Consider the following 18,939-nt stretch of genomic DNA (forward strand, 5'->3'; position numbering starts at 1 on the left):
AGAAAGTATATGATTACACTCTGACCTCCATGTTAATTCTTCACCTTTATTACACTAAATAATAGCCTCATAGGCTGTAAGATTTACAACACAGTGGTTACAGAGAAATCCTCTCAGCCACTCTGGTCCCTCTCCTCTCAGTGAAGAGTGGTATAGGCAGGGTTGAGAGTCTATAGAGCTGGATATGATGACATGAAGAGAGTCCCAAGCAAGGCTGGATTCTGAGGAATACGGAGAATCCTCCATTGTCATTGCAGGATAGAAAAGCTTCATAATCTCATAGATTTCTGTTTTAACACTAGAGAATTGGTACAGAAAAGGCCTAAGCCAGTAAAGATTATTTTATAGGAGGAGGAAGACACTTACTATGAACAGGTGGCACTTGCCAGAAAAATGGCACGTAGCATTTCCACACTGCCTTGGAGGCATGATGTGATGCATCTGTCACTCTCTTATCTCCAGCAACATTTCGACACTGTTGGTTGCACATGTACCCCACCTGAGACTAGGATCTCATATCCCAAACTCTTCTTTGTCTTCTTTTTTAGGCCATCCTTGAGTTTCAAAGAGCTGGAATAGTGAGCTGTTTGCTTTCGTTTTTGTACAAACTACTAAAAAAACCCCAAAACTGCCCTGTTGCCATTCATCATGAAGGCATCAGAGAGAGTAGCATGGGCTACCAGTGCTCCATTCATGGGTTTTCTGGCTGATTTTATTTGATATTTTTTAACATTTAACTGCTGTCTTCCAGATTGGAGAAATATTCACCACTGATGACTGCTCTCAGAGATGCCAGTGCACAGAAAGCTCCACTGTCTCCTGCTCTAACATAGTGTGTGGATCTGATGAAATCTGTGGCATTTCAAACTACAGTCGTGGATGCTACAGAAGTGAGTCAACCATTATCACATTACCTTTGATGCTAAGAAGTCTTGATTTACTGCTTATAGGACATCGCTGGGTTGGGGGTAGTTGAAACAGAATGTGTACAGAAGGAAAGCATACCGATGTTTCTGATGTTTCATTGTAGAAACAGTGTTTCTTTCCTTTATTCCTGTTTCAAGTACAGGTAATGTGCCTTAAAACACAGGGCATGTCCAGCATTAGGAGTCGGTGTAATCTAAGCAAGAGCAGTTCTCTCAAGGTTGGATTATCTGAGAGTCTGAATTGTTTCTCCTTCCTTCTTGCTAGGTGGACCATGTATGCCGAATCCTTGTAAAAATGATGGAGTTTGCTCTGAAATTACCAACAGCACCTCTCTCCGCTTCTACTGTGAATGTTCAGAACTGTACACAGGACCAAGCTGCGAGGCTGAAAAGATAGGTAATAAAACTATTTTGGATTTCATTGTCTACAGTACACACACCACTTTCAAAAATGGGTGTCATTATGTAGAAGACTGAGCTCGCTCTTCATTTCCATGCTGTAAGTTAGTAACCCAGGGGTGAGAGGCTGTGATCATCCAAGCAGAAGGGTCAGATCCCGCAGTGGATGAGGTGCAGGACAGCAGGGCTCTGTAGACCATACAGGACCTGGGTCTGACACTACTCCAGAAAGCCACATTCATCAGAGAATGCAGTATAAACCAAGCAGACAGACAAGGGTTGAGAAAAAATTTCTGTTCACAGTATGGTTAGCTTTCACTGACACGGCTCTTATTTCTTCTTCAGCTGAAGACCCTCCCACACAGGATTCTGAGGACCATACAGTTGTCATTGTTGTTGGAGTTGTGGCAGGTGTAGTTGTTATCATCATTCTCATCTCCTCTACAGTATACCTGTACAGGTAAGGCTTTTCCCAGCTTTGCCACATTCAGCAGAGTTGAGACCACATACACTCCTTTTAGCACCTGTAAACCTCAAAACTCCCGTTAGTCACATACCTGCAGGACCAGAAAAGAACCACAGTGTTCAGAATCTCCTTTGAGGAATGTGAGGGAAAACTTAGCTTTTTCTACAGAAATGAACATACGCCATTTCCTTTACACAGGATATATGCTTCACTATCACAAAACTTGGGTTTCTCCAAAATTTGACTTCCATTCGTGCTCACACCATTATTTGACCTCTCACTACAGCTAAGAATAGAAATTAAAAATGGTTGTTCTTTTTTTTTTTTTTTTTTTCCATTGTACAGAAGGAAGAGAAAGAGGGATACGGCTGCAAAATCAAGGGATTCTTCTTTGAAACAGTCCAGGCATGTATCGAATGCCAGAGTATATGAGCAAGATTATGGCTGCATTGTGAACACTGCATTTGATCAAAATGAATCCCGAAATACATACCTATAGTTAGCAATATTTTTCCAATTCATTTGTATTACTTTCTGCTCTTGTATTTTAATAGTATTTCTAACACTTTGAGAAGAAATAATAGTAAATAAATAATTGCATTTGCTGAAAACCTTTGAAATTGTTCATCTAAAATATCTCTCAGATCTCATGTTGTAGACCTCAATTGAAATATGTCCTGACTCACACAAGAGACTGTGTTGTCTTCAGAGGCTCTTTGAAAAACACAAAGTCCAGACAGAATCTGCCTGCACGAGTGTGCTGCACACCATCACATAGAGACCTCTGACAGATGTACAAACCATAGACTGATGCAGTCAGAATTAATTATAGCATCCCAGGCAGGTCTTCATGAGATCATCCTATCCAAATCCTTCCACAGGGAGGGGATTAGCTGAGCTGGACACAGGTCTTACTCCTCTTCTGGCAAGCGTGTCCAACTGAGGAGAGAAATACATAAGACACTGAGCTCATCTGGTGACAGGTGTAGTAAAAAGGATGATGCCTATTGTCCCCCTTGGGAGTGCCGGACTGGAAGAAGTGATTGTCTGAAGGAGAGCTGCCTCCTTGCTGTCGGGGGAGTGGACAAGAAGTAGGGCTGTAATCAGCTCTCTGCGCCGGGGGCTAAGCAAGAGCATAACTTACCAAAAACTTTCTGAAGAATAAGATCCTGTCATAAACTCTCCTTGGGAGTCTTCACATACTCTGAAGCTGCCACACTCTTATTAATGTGGGTAGAGATCTGCATCGGCTCACTCCCAGACCATGCTAAGGACCCCCTACTGCAGATGACCAGAGGTGTTTGTGGCAAGGGCTGGCAAGGTTCAGTGTGTGAGACACTCACCCCATGACAAACCACTCACAAGGCTCGGGGACCAGGGCACTGCCTGGGCCTTGTCCAAGCCCTGAACGAATTTCCAGTGCCATAAGTGAAGCTTTGAGATGTAAGGAATACAACATTAAGGTTTCTCTGATGCTTTTCCAGTTCTTTGCAGGTTCATTTCTGATTATGGTGAGGAACAGTGTTGGGTGCCCGTTGTTTCTGCCATAATGCTGGTTATTATTTACTTACCCTTTCTCCTTTCACTTGCATCCGTGAACTCATGTGTGCTGTTACCCAGAAAAGTATTTGTAACCTCCATGAACAGTTAGGTAGATAAAAGGCATTTTATTCTGGTCCATTCAAGAACATGCCAGCTGTCCATACGTGCACAGCACAGCTATTTTGGAGAGGATGTGAATGGAAAGGGGCTTTCAGCCTTGTTACATAATGAAAATGAACCAGCGCGAGAGACCTACTCGTGCGCAAATGAACTGTCAACCTTATGCTGGAATTTCACTGTGATTATAAAAGCATCTTTCCTGCCTGTTCAGCGGCAGCTTCCTCTTTCGCTCTCGCACTTACTAACTGTGATACTGTGACCACTGAGCGGGGCTGACCGCGCTCGCCTCCCCTTGCAGTCAGTGGGAACACAAGCCAGTCCCTACCCTGCAGGATCCCAATCCCGGGCTCTCCCGAGCAACAGGGCCCAGCTGTGCCCAGGTGAAGCAGATTTCTGGGTTTCTAGGGATACGCTTTTTTTTTTTTTTCCCCCAATATGACAAGAATTGCCTTGGCTTTCCACTGCAAAGCTTTGCAAATACTTCAGACTTGAAACAGGGTGATACAGAAAGCAGGAGCAATTCAGTGCTCCACTGAATTAACTGTTTTATGTCAGTAGAAGCCAGAAGGATGACAAATCTTCCACTGCTCTGATATTTTAAATCAACCGGCTTGCTCGCCTGACTTCTGAAACACTGCACTTTAAATACACTGCTTAGTTCAACTCACCCAGAGGACGGATTTAGTGAACCCCTCTTTTTAGCATACTGTGCCGGCAACAGCCAAGGGGACAGCTCTACCTCACCCCTCGGCTCAGGGGACTTGCTGGGCATAATCATGAGACTCCTCTGTTGTCCCGAAGGGAATTCCTGGGCCACAACATGAAAAGCCATCCTAGAAATCTCTTTGCCCTAAAATGGCCAATAGGATTTACTCTGAGCTCTACCTCCTTTGCTCCTCTTCACCAGCAAAGAAATCAAACAGCAGCATCATCCCCTTCCCTTTCTCTCTCGGAAGGCTTCCCGGCGAGGGATGCTCACGGACCCCTCGGCCCGCAGGGCAGCTGCCCCCGCTCCGCACACCGGAGCCCACCCCGCGGCTGCCGGCGCCCCGGGAGGAGGCAGCCCCAACTTTTCCACCCGACGGGCGGCTCCGCCGCCGGAGCAGAGCGGCTGCTGGGGACCGAGCAAGTGCCGTTTGTCCCGAGTCCCCCCGGCTCCTCCCTATTTTCAGCCCCGGGAGGAGCCAAGAGCCGGCCCAGTTTCTGCCCCCCGCCCCTCCCCCGGGGCGGCAAAGCGGCGGCAGCAGAACGGGCGCTGGGGTGAGCGGGGCGCTGGGGGGTATGGGGAAGCTCTGGGGGTGCGAGCAGGCGTCTGCCAGCAGGATGTGGCCCCTCCGGAGTGCCGGGGGCTGTGCTGCAGGCGTGCCAGCGGCGGGCGTGGGTCTGCCGAGCTCCCGGGGGTGCCCCAGAGCCTGGGGATGGGCTCGGCATCCCGGGTGCCCCCCCGGGTTGCTGCGACCCTCCGCCAGAGCTGGCCGGGGATCGGCACAGGCAGAGCCCCGCAAGGAGCACGGCCGGGAGGGACCGGCGGGGCGTGGCGGTGGGGGGAGCCGCTCGGGCCTGCCCCGGGGAGGGGGCTCTGAGCGGCGGGGTGAGCCGGGGACGGGGACTGCGAGCTGGGTGCCAGCCCGTAACGGGTTCACCCTCCGCCGGCAGCGCCTGGCGGGAGGAGCGGCGATTGTGTCCTACCCTGTGCCAGCGCGGGGACCGGCTGCCGCTAGCCAGGGCCCTGCGGAGGGGGGGCCACCACAGCAGCAGCTGGGTGCCACTCGGCGGTACTCCACATGCCGTATGAGCGTGCCCGTGCCAAGCCCTGACGATCTCCCTGCCTGCAGCCCCCCAGCAGATACCTTGAGCACGTCCCGGACCTCCTGTCTCCACCGTGCCTTGCGCTGAGTCTGCCCAGCAAGAGGGGCATGTCCTGACCTCACGCTCTTGAGATGGCAGCTATCCAGAGCTTCAGTGCCACCCACCCCGGTGACCCCGAGCCCGGGGACCTGATCGAGATCTTCCGACCAGCTTACCAGCACTGGGCCCTCTACCTGGGGGACGGGTACATCATCAACGTGACACCCGTGGGTAAGGCTGGCACAGCCCAGCAGGGCACAGAGGGGGCTTTGGGGTGACCCGGGAGCCCTGTCTCCCTCCCTGGGCTGGTGGTGGACCCTGTGTGCGTAGATGGCCTTTCCGGGAGCCAGTCGGAGACCCCTCTGAGGTCTTGGAGCGGCCAGACAGGGCCTGCCTGGCTCACCGTTCCTGCCTTCCGCAGATGAAGGGCCTCCAGCCACCCTTGCCAGCGCCAAGTCAGTGTTCAGCAGAAAGGCCCGGGTGAGGATGCAGCTCCTGAAGGATGTAGTAGGCAATGATACCTACCACATCAACAATAAGTACGACAGCACCTACCCTCCCCTTCCGGTGGAGGAGATCATCCGGCGTGCCGAGTACCTCATTGACCAGGAGGTATCCTATGACCTGCTCGGCAACAACTGCGAGCACTTCGTGACGCTGCTCCGCTATGGCGAGGGGGTCTCCGACCAGGTAAGTAACACGGGCTAAGCCCCTGCATGCCTCGCAGCACACCTCCTTGCTGTTCTGTGTGAGCCCCCAGACCAGGGCACAGCCTGCAAACTGCATGGGCACAGCAAAGCCCCAGGTGTGGAGTCCGAACCATCACTGCCTCTGTCCTCACCAGAGACCCTGAGCTGGGAGGCTCTCTATGGTCTGTCTGTACTCTGATGGTGCCCTCATACCAAATGCCACAACCTAAGGCTAAAAGCCTGGGTGTTACCCCTTCTGCTTATGGGGCAGATGTCATTCATTTAATTGCCTTGATTATCCCTGCCTGTACTTCATTAGCATGCCTGGGGGTAAAAAAGAAAAGCTCATCATGTTTCCAGCCTGTGTTTTACTTCCCCTTTGCAGGCCAAGAGAGCAATAGGTGCCATTGGGTTTGTAACAGCAGCTGCTGGTGCCTTCTCCTTGCTGGGCTTGCTCCACAGCAGATCCAGGGAGAGACAGTACTGATGGGCCAGCGGGACGAGCTCGGAGCAGGGCAGGGAGCCCCCAGCCGGGAGGGACCCAGGGCCGTTTGTGGCCACAGCTGCCACTGAGACTTACTAACAACAGTGTTGCCCTTGCTGAGAGCAGCACTAGCCTGTTTGCCGCACCTGCTTTTATTTCATTACTTGTGATGATTTTTGTGGTAGTCTGGGAGCGCTTGCAAGCAAATTCTCCATCATCACCTCCCCAGTGCTCTGCTGAGGACTGGTGCTTTCTACACACATCCTGTTTTTATCAGCTTTTATCAGTTTTGCCCCCTGGAGCTGGGGCCATTGGCTCTTAAGTGACCAGAAGTTGAATTTAAGCAGTTTGTAGCCCCAGCACAAGATTGATCTTCCTCCAGCCAGCAGGAAGGCAAAGCTGGGGTCCCTGCAGTGCTGTGGGTGACGTACCTGAAGAATGAGCGGCGCTGCACCTATGCTCAGTCTCCAGATCCACAGAGCCCCACTATTTCCTTGTTACAAATCTGACGTGTGGTTTGTCTTGGAAGAAAACTGTTTCAGAAAAGTGTGGTTTATTACTCTTTACCAGGAGTATCTGGCTTATGTGTTTGGAACAATGTTATTTGCAGACCACATGTAAGAAATTAAATCCTGTGGTGCTTTTGCCACGGGCAACTGGCTGAGTTGTAAGAAGAGATGAGAGAAAAGAGCTGTCTGTAAGAGACTTGCTATTTTTGTCTGCTCTTAACATGTACATAACGGGATCAGAAGCTTTTTTTAAACATCAGTTGTTTCAATGTTTGAAATAACAAAGCCAAGACTTCTGGTCATATTTTGTAGTGCCCTCTGTTATTACATTTAAATAAAATTCTTCTTTTCTAATATTGGAAAACCTATTACAATAAAACTGAAACAAAGTCCTTTTTTGCTTCCTGTAAATGTAATCAAACGTTCTTTCGTGGCTAAAGTCATTAGGTTGTTGAACAACTTGAAGACAAAAGAGCAAGTACAGAGGGGCTCAGCTTCTTGTACCTGTCCAGCAGTGACATGCCAGAGCACGTTAAAACCCCTGCTTCTTGGCATGACCTAGTTCAAGGAAGAAGTCAAGGCTTAGCCCTGCTTTCTGCCACGTGACAAATGTGAGCCAGAGCCTGGCAATGGCAGAGCACGAACTCGGGGGGTCATGTGCGTGTGTGCAGCAGCTGTTCTGTCCTCTGCCTTTGCAAGCTTAAGTGGGGCATATCCTCACGAGCCTTCCCAGCCTGCTCGTACAGCAATCTGTAAGCTTTAACCTTTCCTGTACACAGAGCATTACATCTGCAAGAACTGGCAAGGGAGAGCTGGGTGAGGGCAGCATATGCACCCTCTCATATCTAATTCTTTGGGATGCAAGAAAACTGGAATTACTTAATCTGGGGAACTTTCTTGTAGTTCTTGGAAGCTGCAGCGTTTCACTGAACACAGTATTTTGCAATTGCACACGTGCTCCTCTGTGCAGTCAAGATCAAGTAAATGTCCCTTATTTTGGATTGTCTTCCCATCAAACCTGGTGGGTGAATTAACAGGATTTGGTGGAGCAGTGACAAAAACATGGAGTGAGAGTGTGATGTGGAGCAGCAAAAGCCACTGCTTTGCTGTATTCAGTATTTTTGAGCCTTTGTAGAAAATGTTGGCAAGGCCCAAGACCTGCTGTTGCCATGGGGTAGTCAAGGCTGTTATTTTACCAGAATGGACGGGTTTGTGCAGGGATTTCAAACATCTGAATCTGGTGCACATCAAAGAATGAAAACACGGGCTGTTCACTGCAGGCCAGGGAAGCTGCCAGCACTGCGCAACCCCACACCCAGGTGCAGGGTCTCACCTACTCGTTGCTGTGTTCATAGGTGGGGGTTAATATAAATCTCATCCGTGCTTTTTGCTTCAAAGTCTTTTGCATTTACGGGAGGCCAGCTGGGATCACTCTGCAGCATCCTCTGCCATTTTCGGTACTGGCTGTTTGACTGGTACCCAAACCAGGCTTTAATCAGCAGCCAGAGGTGTTTGTTCTGCAAGATAACATCCTGCGGAGTAACATGACACAGGGTCAGTGCTGTTGCCCCTCACTGGAAGGGAGGGCTGCTCAGGGACAAAAGCAATCCCTTGCTAGATGTGCAGCCCCCCTGAGCCCCGTGGTGCTGGGTGGCTGCGTGCACTCCCCTTCAGTAACATTGCTGCCAATGCCACCTTCCTCATCCATGGGCGGGCTCTGCTCAGTAATGTCAGGACAACACTGATCTCAGTCTGTTTAGCTGAAGGGGATAATCCAGGTGCAAGATTTTCTTCCTGGGGCTGTGGGACAACCAGGCACTGCTGCTCCTTGCAGGGGACAATACCCAGTGCTGGATAGAGCTAGCCTTGACCCACAAAACACTTCAGGGCTTAGTCATTACTGCAATACCCAACGGCGCAAGCCAGCGCGGTCTCTGGCCTGGTCAACTGTAGGACAAGAGGGAAGTGATCGTTTCAAAATCACAGGCAAGCGCCTGACCCGTGCTGCGGTCTGCTCCCCTGTGAGCCAGGCCAGAGGGGTCCTCCCAAGCAGTTGCACTGCAGCTCACTCTTGAGATGTGGTCTAAATCATCTCTGGGGCTGCATAAAATGGATTTGACTGACACACATTGAGTCTTAAGGAAAAAAAAAAAAAGGTCTGAAGGCTTATGCTTCTGCAGGAGGAGAGCCTAGCAAATGGGGGTAGAAAGACCCGACCAGACGCTGCTCCTGTTCACCCCAACGAACAGGTGGTAAATGAATGCACTCACCTCTGTAAAAAAAGATACACAAAAGGTGACCAAGAGCATCAGTAAGACGTAAACTCTCCAGATCACAGGAGTGCAAAGAAACTGTTGGAAAATACATGAACCGCAGTTAAGTTTAAATGCCTTGCTAAGATTTGCATCTGTCCCTAATGATTTGAGAAGCTGACTAACATTCCCCCAGTGGCAAGCATGGGGGAGGCAGTAGGAAGTGACAGTAATTCCTTGTCACAGATCTTGAAAGGTTTGAGGCCAGATTCCCCATGGCATGGAGCTGCCTAACTCATCTTGGCTACTTAAGCTACTGCTGAAACCTGCAGATCAGGTGCCTGGGGCAGGATCTGGTACCCAAATACTTCTGGGGAGCTGCAGCTAATGCACAATGTGCAGCTCCTCTCCCTCTGTGTGCCTGCCCTAACACCAGGCTTCCACCTGAATCCATCCTGTGCAGGGCAGCTGGGGACGAGCTGCAGGGCTTCGCCACTCCTGATGTGCAGCAGAGCCGGAGGCAGCTGCCTGCACTGTGCCCTGGCTGAGCGCCCGGCAGGGCTGAGGCAGCCTGGCCCCACGTGAGCTCATGGTGCTGCAGGCAGGGGCAGCGGCAATCCTGCCCACTCGCTTCTCTGGCCAACAAGCCTCCCCCAACATGCAAAACCACAATCCACCCTATTGTGCTTCTCTGTTAGGAAGAAAATCTCAGCAAGCTATAAACACTTTTTCTTCTCCTGGTTGCCACCCAGTCTTTAGAGAAGGACTACCTCATTAATCAAGCCCTTGTCAGAAGGATAGAGAAATTTGAAAGGACTGCCCAGTCAGCATCAGATCAGCAAATTCATTTCCAAGATGACTGTAGCTGTAGCTTCTGCTCTGTATGCTTAAGTAAAGGGCCAGCAAAATATGTGGCATGAAAAGGAAATGCACGTTTTGTTTGGGCTTACCTGCATGCCACTGTACACAGCATCAATGTCGGCGAAGAAGAGGAAGAGGCAGATCGCAAGCTGGAGGGCCAGGAGAACTGAAAATACATCTAGGGAAAGAAAGAGCATTTGTGGCCCTGGGAAGGAGGGGGATTGGTGACCAAGCTCTACAAATATGCTGAGAGGAGTCCCAAATGCTAATGCCATAAAACTGTCATCATGTAAAAAGCCTTTCTTTTTTTTTCCCACTAAAAGAAGAGCTGTGGAATTGAAACTAGAGGAGCTACTCCCTAGCAGCCCGTTGCAAAGCTCACCACCTACACTGCCTTTTTTTGCACAAGTGATTTGGCACATTCTGATTCTTATACAACCATGGAAAACTGCCTTGAAGGAGCACTGCTGTAAGCCACACCATCATCCCTTCCCCTGCGCTCGCTTCTCCACATGCTTCACTGTACACCTGGACCACAGGCAGCATAGGAGGCTGCTGGTTCTCATGGGCTGCCCTCCCAGCAAGGGCCAGATGCTTCTGCAACCAACAGGTTGCAAAGATGGGCTATACCTGTGCCTTCACAGGAAGAGTTTGTCTGGCTTTGCATCCACTTCCAAAGGAGCAAGAGGCCACACAGAGATCGCAAATGGCTCAGATGTCCGGAGGTGCCAGACTCCTGGCAGTTCCCAGGAGCTGAGCATCTTAAAACTACCTGGCAAGCTGGTTCAGCAGTTCCCAATGGCCTCCTGGCAACCTTCTCACTGCCAGGGAGGAGAAGAGACAGGGCTGAGTGGATGGCAAAAATAAGGGGATTGCCCTTTCCTTCCTTCTAGAGATTGTCCCAAACAGGGATAAAATAGAGAAGTGTATACAGATTTCTCAGCTGACAGAGTCCTATGTCCCCTCTCAGCCTGGCTGCTTCGTAGGGCATCTTCTTTCTGGTCTCACCTGTCTTCTGCAGGTGATCAATGTTCTGTGAAATGAGTTTGGGACCTGCTTTTTAACAAAATACCTAACAAAATCAACTCTCATCCATGAGCTGCAATTGTAAAGGAGGTATCAGTCAACTGATGGCTAGAAGGGCTAAATTATCTCTGCAAAACTCAGAAAAAGAAAGGTTATTGTGAGAGGATTTTAACAGTAATATAATCACAGGCTTTTCTCTCGCATCTGTAGGAATGGAAGTCAGGCAAGGTAAGACTGAATCGCAGAGGAACTCTTTTTGATGTGTGCGTTTTGAAATAAACACATCTGATTCTCATATGCTCTCTGTGGTCACAATAATACACGATTCTGCACTAAATCCAGCTCATCATCTTCTGCAAAGCACACATTTTCCAAAACAAGATGCAGTCTCCTTTCTCAGCTCTGCTCTCAAGGAAGGAGCTAACATAAGTAGTGCCCACTGAGTTTTTTTGTAGTGGAGAAGTAGGAGGTCACATACACCACCTATTATTTCACATGACAGTCACTGGTGTGGATACAGAAATATCCACAGCATCCCTCCCCTAGCAGCCTCTCCTGCCAGGTTTTATTTTGGGTCAGAAACAGGAGTCTGCAGAGTACATGTTACTCCAGTTTTACTCACAGTTAGTGTAGATGGGCTTCCGAAAGGGCTTGCCCTTGGAAAAGACAAAGGCCACAATGATGCAGTTGATAGAAGACAGTGGCCACAGTGTTGTGTCTTCATAACTGAGGACAGTGCTCTGGGCACCACTGCTGGTACCATTTTCCCCTGGGCTGGTGGGGGACACAGTCTGATTCCCCAGAGAGCAGTGTCTGTAAGATAACACCCAGCATTTTGTTCCTGCTCTGTCCAGCAACAGTGAGCTGTAAACAGCAATTCCCTCTTTTTCCAATCCAGCCTACTATAATAACCAGGTATCACCCACCAGAGTGAAAACCATACATTAAAAAAACCAGCCAAACCAAACCAAAAATATCAGCTTAATTTTCTGGAGTGTGCCAAAATGTCAGCTCTCAGGTGAGCAATGACATCGGTGTGTGAGGGACACGGCTATGAAGATGTGTGCCCCAGCTGCCTGCACAACGGCATGCTCGCCCTGTGATGCATCCGTGCAGCAGCAGGGAAGTGGCTGTGGCTGAGCTCTGGCACCTGGGAGCATCCCCACTGGAACACCACGCTGGGCCTCCTGCACTGCCAGTTCATTTCTGCATGATGGTATGCTGGTCATTAATAGATATTATATAATATACTTATACAATCCATGATATAATTCAGCTCTGGAATACTAAGAGAGATCTTTTACCTTTCATAAACACAGAAACGAGCCAGCCTCCCACCTTACAACCATTTTTTAAGCCAAGTTGGATTCCAAAAAACCCCACCCCAGGGCTGTTTTTTTCCTGGAGGAGATGTGTGGCTGAACCCTGGGAGACAGCAGCACAGTGGGGTGGAGGGAGGCCGGCGGGCCCCAACCCGCTGCCCCCAGCTGCCACCCGGCTGTGCCAGGGATGGGCACCTGCCGCAGCTCCGGGGCACGGGCACAGGCACTGACACTTCTCCCGTGTTTCCACCCTGCGCCCTTCAGAGAAGGCATTTCAAAAACATGCATGTGTTAGTCCTTGGGCTAGCCCTTTAGATTTCAGTGTGGCATCTGCAGCAACTTAATCTGTCTTGGCAACACTCTGCTGAGTACACACATGGTTGGGGGCGGAGGGCAGGGAATTGTCCCACTCAGGTCCTGCAGTGTGCCTGGCTGCAGGCCCTGGTAAGGGTGGAGTGTCCCCTGCACACAGCAGCAATGTGATGTGCAAGCTGGAGATCAGAGACAAAAAGAGGGACTTACCTCTGGCTGGCCAGCGCTACGTACCAGGGCTGCTGCTTCACCAGAAGAAAGCCACAGGTTTGCATGGCTATGGTAAAACACACGTTGAGGATGATGGAGAGCAGCAAGGGAGGAGAGATGAGCTGCCCAGGAGGGCGATAAGGTGCCAGCTTTGGATAGGCTTCAGTCAAACTCACTGGAGAGAAACCGGAGGAATTTCAGTCCATGGCAGCCCAGCCCATCAACATCCCTCTGCATTTGCTGGGCAAGCAGAGCCACACACAGACCCCTCCATCCGCTCATCATAGGTGAAAGCTGCAAAGCCTAGCCCTAATAAGCAGGCAAGAAATGGCTTTGATCTCCACTATTTTCCACTTGAACTTTCTCTGAATCCCCCCCTCAGGAAAACACACAGAGACGATGGGAAATATCATCCCATCCATGGGGACCTCCCCGGGAGTTTAAGAGCCGTACTGGGTCTCACGCTGGGAATACACGGGAGAGCCAGGAGCTGAAGTTACTCTGTCTGAACCCCACCAGCAGTCACCAGAGCAACTACTCCTCTTCCAGTCAAGTCTCACATCCAAGCCCTATCAGTGCAGAGTTTGGCAACTGTATTTGCAAAGGACTATGAGCCCAATCCCACGCTCTGGGCCCTAGAAATTGGTCTAGCATCAATGGTTATGTGATGTTCCTGACAGCAGAACTTGGTTCCTCATTTTAATTTTTACTGGGAAATTAAGTCAACTATTTACACTTAGGCTCTCAAACAGGCATAGCTGGCTTCCCCAAGCTGCTTACTTGTTAGGCAAACCAGAAGGGTAATGATGACATCTTGTATCAAATACTGGTAATTCCCAAAGATCTGCAGTTGCTGGAACAAAAACAAAGGCAGTGCCACCTGAGAACTGATGACAAATTTGATCATACAAACTGTAGCATCCATTTCATAGCTATTCAGAGCAACGTCATGCCAGCAACAGCAGCTTCATGGCCCTGATGCATGAGGACTAGCAAGCCCAGCTTGACAGCTGTCAGCCACGTCCCACTGAACCCCTTGTTAATTCATAGCACTTGTGGGTGACCAACATTTGAATGTGGCATCAAATGTTTTTCCACCCTGCTTCCAGCAGATAGCGATGCCCCTCGGACCACTTAGATCAGGTCACACACTGCCAGCACACAGTGATAGCACTGACAGCCACAGTTTTACTTTGTGCCAGGTTTGAAATGTCTTTGGGTAGTGGGGACATGGGCAAAGTCGGTGTGCCCCAACTAGTGGCTGGGGAAGCTGTCCCCTTATGGTGACCCACCAGCGGCCCCTGATTGCCACCAAGCCTCGGCTATGCCTTGCAGATTCACAGCAGCTCACTTTGCTTTCTGCCCTTCACCCTCCATGGGACTGAGCACAGAAATGGACATGAACTGAGGCAAGAGAGGTGGCCCAGAGTAAATCCATACATGAATTTCCTTCACTTTTTTTCTTTTCATGTATTAGAATTTTAGAGGATTCAACACATATTGGTGATACACAATGGTAATTCTTCCTTAACTACCTTCCTTCACCTGACTGAGACACTCACTTCTTTTTCAAGCCTTTTTTTCCAGCAGAGAGAGGCAGCTGCTCTCCCAAAGCCCCCATTTTACAGCAAGTCCTGCTCCTGGGCCTCCACCACTCAACTAGGCAGGACTCACCCCCTTCTAGTTCCCTTTCTTCTTTTGGAAGTGATGAAGTTTTATCACTGGGCTTTTTCCCCAATTCTGGGGTCCCTACAACCAATCTATCCCCTGCCAGTAATTACCCAGTTTTTCACATCTTTGTTATTCCTTGAAGCCTTGTCTGCTTTTTCTTCCCTGCCAAGTAATACCACTAAAGATAAAAACCGACAGTGAGCACAGTGTACTGCTAAATGATGGGCATGAAGCACTTACCCAAAACAGCAGAGCAGTACCAACAAACTGAATCAGGCCGTAAAGGGTCAGGTATTTAACCACAGCAAATGAAGCAACCAAAGCAGCTCGACCTTCCCTGCTCAAAACACAAAACAAAGCTAAAAACCCCACTTAGAGCTACAGTACTGTGGTTTTAGTGCTATAGATGTTTTCTGCTTTTAGGGTCTGTGTTTAGATCTCTAAGACTAGAAAACAGCTCAAATTCCATAGACAAATATTTTGGCCTTAACATACTGCAGAGCCACTTAACTACCTTTCATCTGCAGTGTTTTGTTTTATTCTGCAGCTATGGTTTTAATACCTGGACTAAGCTGCTGTTTCTTTTTCATTATTAATTTGCTCAGCAGTTCTGGGAATCAAGAACATTTCTACATGAACAGGTAACTGTCTTTGTATACATTTGGTTAAATGGCAATATTACTGGCTGCTCCATGACTGTGTGAAGTATGTGGATATATATTTTTTAAAGTAATGGCAAACAAATCTATTCTGTGATCACTGTTATACTTGCCCTTTCATATGACTCTACTGCTGTACCTGTTCCAAAAATATCAGCCACCACAGGCAGTGCTCTCCTAAAACCACAAAAAACCTCTCAGCACTGGAATTTGAGGATCTAAACCAATTCAAAACCCTTTCTGCTGTAATTTATATAGTTACCAAGGAATTAAGTTTAGTTCATCAGCATCTTTGGGAGTAGTGCACTCCCACGCACGACCCCTCAGAACACGCAGCAGCACCCCCAACTCCACCAAGGCAGCACCCAGGAAACTTACCTGATCAACTCCGGCACACACTGGATGTTAGGGATTTGGGAGGTGAAAGGCGAGGCCACGGATGCCTCCTGCTCTGACAGTGATATCCCTGCATGGGCCATTTTCAAAGCCTGAAATCCATGGGAGTCAGAAGATGGAGAGAGATCCATCCACCCACCCACCCCTCCCACCCTGCACAGTATGTTTACTGGTGCTTTACAAGTTTTGCTTCAAGTGTCCTTTGTAATTGATCTTCCTCTATTCTGTGGCCTAGCTGATCTCATTTTCCAGATATCTTCCCTTCCCTGGAGCTTAAATATTTCTTTTGTTCATTTAATCCCATTATACCTATTTATAATCCTTTGAACTACCTCGTATGCTGTTTCCCACACTGGAGTCTGTGCGTACCTCTCCTGTTAAACAGTCTCCTAAACTATTTAAATTACCATTTTATCCTCTTTCTATTCCTTTCAGTCTCCTGTTCATATTTCTTGTATTGTTCCCTTATGAGCTCTCTGGACTCGCCACCTCTGGTTTAGTGCTCAGGTGTAGGCTATGGACAACTTTGACAAAGCATGTTAAAGCATTATTATAAAATTATATTATTATAACATATTTATTATAATAACATTATATTGTTATGATATTGTATATAATGTATCTGATATATTATAATATATAATATATTATAATAATATAATAGGTAATATAATAATTATTTTCATGGCTAAGACCCTCAAATCTTCAATTGTATAAGAAACATATAAGAAAAAGTCTCTTGCCCCTACTTCTGGCGGGGGGGAAAAACCAAACACAATACAGTAATCCTCTGTTACTGTGTATGTTAATATAAAAAAATGCATGTAGATAGTATTTTACAGTGACACGCTGATGGAGTGGACCCACTGGCTAACTTGGGAAATGCTGGTGACAAGTGGTGTTGGACAGACTCTCGTCACAGCACAAGAATGGGAGATGAGCTCCTACGTACCCCGCAGTCGTTGGCGCCATCACCACACATACCCACATAGTAACTGATGGAGAAAAAAGAAGGAAAACCCATAAGCCTTTCACGTAGCTCCTGTGCAGCAGCTCCTGTGGCTGTAGCTTGGCTTTTACCGGCATTTTCTCCTTCACTGTCTTTGTAGACCCAAAGACACAGGAATTGCTGAAATAATACAGCAGCTCCCAAACCACCACACATGAGGTCCCTCTGAGAGGGCAGGGAACTTCATCCGCAGAAGAAGCACCTCATAATCAATAATTAACTTCTTTTTCAGAAAGGTGTCATGTTTTGTTTATGCTTAGCAAGCAATATCCATAGTTAGTGTGAGTCCTGCTTGGGGGAGGAAACATTCCTTTGGGGGACCTGAAGGAGAATCTTTGGGGACAAATTCCCATCTGCATCAGGTTGTTTTTGGCTTTGCTAAAGCTGCAGCCAGGACAGCGCCAGCAGCCACGGCGGAGATGCTGAGGGTGGGCACTATTAGGATACATGGGGGTCTGCCTCTTTATTTTTATCTCAGCCTCATTTAATGCTGCCTTCTGTACTGCACTGGTGAGGAGCAGTGGGTAAGTCTGGGCGAGAGGTGCAAAGGGATCCCTGTAGGGAAACTGGGAGGAAGGTGTCCACAGAGGATGCGAACAGGGGTCGCATGTGGAAGAAGGGAGGGTTGGGAAGATGGGCCTGGAGCAGTGCTAGCTGGGACAATTACACTTTAAAGAAAACTTGTTATTGGTCTGGTTCAAGAAGAAAACAAAAGAGAACCTTACTCAAGTTTCTGTAACTCTTCAACGAGGCTGGACTTCTGGCCAGGAGACATCCTAGCAAAGACAGTTGCGTTCACCAGTATCTGCAAGAAAGAGCAACAGACTGCCTTGGGCAGGCATTTGTGCCTCCATCGTTCCACCAAGGCAGGATCAGGCCTCCCTGATGGGTGCCTGACACATTCATAAAACCCTCTAATCCCATCTCCCAAACCCTACCATGGTTTTGCTACCCTTAGGGTTCAGGTTTCCTCTAACACCTGTATTCTGCCTTGCCTGTTCTGTAGGAGATGCTGGGACACCAGCAATGACCGCATGCTCTGCAGCATCCTTTAGAGCAGCGAGGCGTTATAAGTGTTTCCCAAGTGCAGAACAGATGGTTGATGACAGCAGCAATAACACTGCTCAGCCTGAGGTTTCTCCTACCTGAAAATCTGGCCAGAGAGTATAAAATCTGAAAATCTGTCCCAGCACCAATTATTTTATGGACTGGGTAACAGCAGTTGAAGATTTCTGCTTCTAGATGTGGGTATTTCATGTTCCTGATGCCCCTGCTGAGCAGAGGCCTTTGCCAGCTACGGTAGTAGCACATGGGAATGGGGTTGACGTTTTTAATTAAACTGAAATTGAGAAGGTGACCATGGAGTAACTCCACTGCACAGGTGCTCGTAGCACCACAGCCACCCTTGTCATGTGAGGTCTTAGAAAATGCTGAAAGCAAGTTGTTAGAGTTAAACCTGAGGCATGGTGGGAGGCTGCCCGGAGCTGTCAAAATGTGAAGTGACAACATTACAGCTACTGACAAAAAAACCACCTTTCTCCAGCTGGAACACTACTGCCACTTAATAAAACAGGGAGGGCAAGTAAGTGCTTTGTTTCCTCTGAACTTACTTTTGGCAGCAAGTTGTAGAAGTACTTTGTAATAACCTGGTAGGACTTTCCATTCATTGCAAAATGGTAGTTGCAGGTTTCTCCTTCCAAGGTGATCTTTTCCTCGGTGTTAGCACATACCTCCAAGAAATAAGACAGCATTTATTCTCAGACTGAAGTCATAACATGCCATTTCACTTCCATCTCATCAGCCTCCCACCAAGCAACCAGTGACACAGCCTTCTGCAGCATCGTTTTGTGAAACTTTGCACCTGGCACTACTTGATTTTCTAGCTGTGTTTCCACACATAACTAAACCCTGTTAGCCACTGGCTGCTAGTTTAGATACTGAAGTTTGGCCCAGAAAATAGTCACAGAGACAAGTATGTATAATTACATTAATTCTGCACACTTCAAGCGTGATTGGAGTGGCTACTGCATCTACAAAGCCTTGCCAGTTATTTGTGTAGTTATTTCACATGTTGTCCTGAGAAAAGAACCACTGGATTAATTATTTCTCCCTAACAGGTGCATGGTCCATACCACACCTCCATATACCCTGGGGTAGATACAAACTAGGCCACGGGTTTCCTCTGTTCCTCAGAGCTACTTCCAAATCCCCAGCAAGGAGCCAGTTATTAGACATTAA

The 18,939-nt window shown here is 48.4% G+C and overlaps 3 protein-coding genes across 3 annotated transcripts in view; 2 read left to right on the forward strand and 1 right to left on the reverse strand.

Annotated features, from left to right (window-relative positions):
* Positions 1-2,333, forward strand: part of LOC141946946 (IgGFc-binding protein-like) — a 60,873-nt gene extending 58,540 nt beyond the window's left edge. Inside the window, exons 77-80 of the mRNA XM_074877416.1 lie at positions 752-890; positions 1,192-1,323; positions 1,671-1,785; positions 2,137-2,333. Coding sequence (XP_074733517.1) covers positions 752-890; positions 1,192-1,323; positions 1,671-1,785; positions 2,137-2,290 — 540 coding nt within the window. The 3' untranslated portion in view covers positions 2,291-2,333. The remainder of the gene's footprint in view (positions 1-751; positions 891-1,191; positions 1,324-1,670; positions 1,786-2,136) is intronic.
* Positions 2,334-4,593: 2,260 nt separating this feature from the next.
* PLAAT1 (phospholipase A and acyltransferase 1) lies at positions 4,594-7,375 on the forward strand. The gene is made up of 4 exons (XM_074877450.1): positions 4,594-4,713; positions 5,289-5,532; positions 5,723-5,991; positions 6,376-7,375. Exons 2-4 carry the CDS (start codon positions 5,394-5,396, stop codon positions 6,475-6,477), a joined length of 510 nt encoding a protein of 169 aa, XP_074733551.1. The 5' UTR covers positions 4,594-4,713; positions 5,289-5,393; the 3' UTR covers positions 6,478-7,375.
* Positions 7,376-8,332: 957 nt separating this feature from the next.
* Positions 8,333-18,939, reverse strand: part of ATP13A5 (ATPase 13A5) — a 33,163-nt gene continuing 22,556 nt past the window's right edge. Inside the window, exons 20-30 of the mRNA XM_074877417.1 lie at positions 18,312-18,431; positions 17,427-17,506; positions 16,645-16,687; positions 15,675-15,784; positions 14,878-14,974; positions 13,747-13,819; positions 12,967-13,141; positions 11,745-11,935; positions 10,186-10,274; positions 9,254-9,334; positions 8,333-8,515 (exon numbers count right to left, since the gene is read on the reverse strand). Coding sequence (XP_074733518.1) covers positions 8,333-8,515; positions 9,254-9,334; positions 10,186-10,274; positions 11,745-11,935; positions 12,967-13,141; positions 13,747-13,819; positions 14,878-14,974; positions 15,675-15,784; positions 16,645-16,687; positions 17,427-17,506; positions 18,312-18,431 — 1,242 coding nt within the window. The remainder of the gene's footprint in view (positions 8,516-9,253; positions 9,335-10,185; positions 10,275-11,744; positions 11,936-12,966; positions 13,142-13,746; positions 13,820-14,877; positions 14,975-15,674; positions 15,785-16,644; positions 16,688-17,426; positions 17,507-18,311; positions 18,432-18,939) is intronic.

The sequence above is a fragment of the Strix uralensis genome, chromosome 9 (assembly GCF_047716275.1).
Source record: "Strix uralensis isolate ZFMK-TIS-50842 chromosome 9, bStrUra1, whole genome shotgun sequence".
Lineage (NCBI taxonomy): Eukaryota > Metazoa > Chordata > Aves > Strigiformes > Strigidae > Strix > Strix uralensis.

Coding starts and splice junctions, on each gene's coding strand:
- PLAAT1 (XM_074877450.1), top strand. CDS start 5,394: ATGGCAGCTATCCAGAGCTTCAGTGCCACCCACCCCGGTGACCCCGAG. Junction 5,533..5,722: donor CATCAACGTGACACCCGTGG/GTAAGGCTGGCA, acceptor TGCCTTCCGCAG/ATGAAGGGCCTCCAGCCACC. Junction 5,992..6,375: donor GCGAGGGGGTCTCCGACCAG/GTAAGTAACACG, acceptor TCCCCTTTGCAG/GCCAAGAGAGCAATAGGTGC.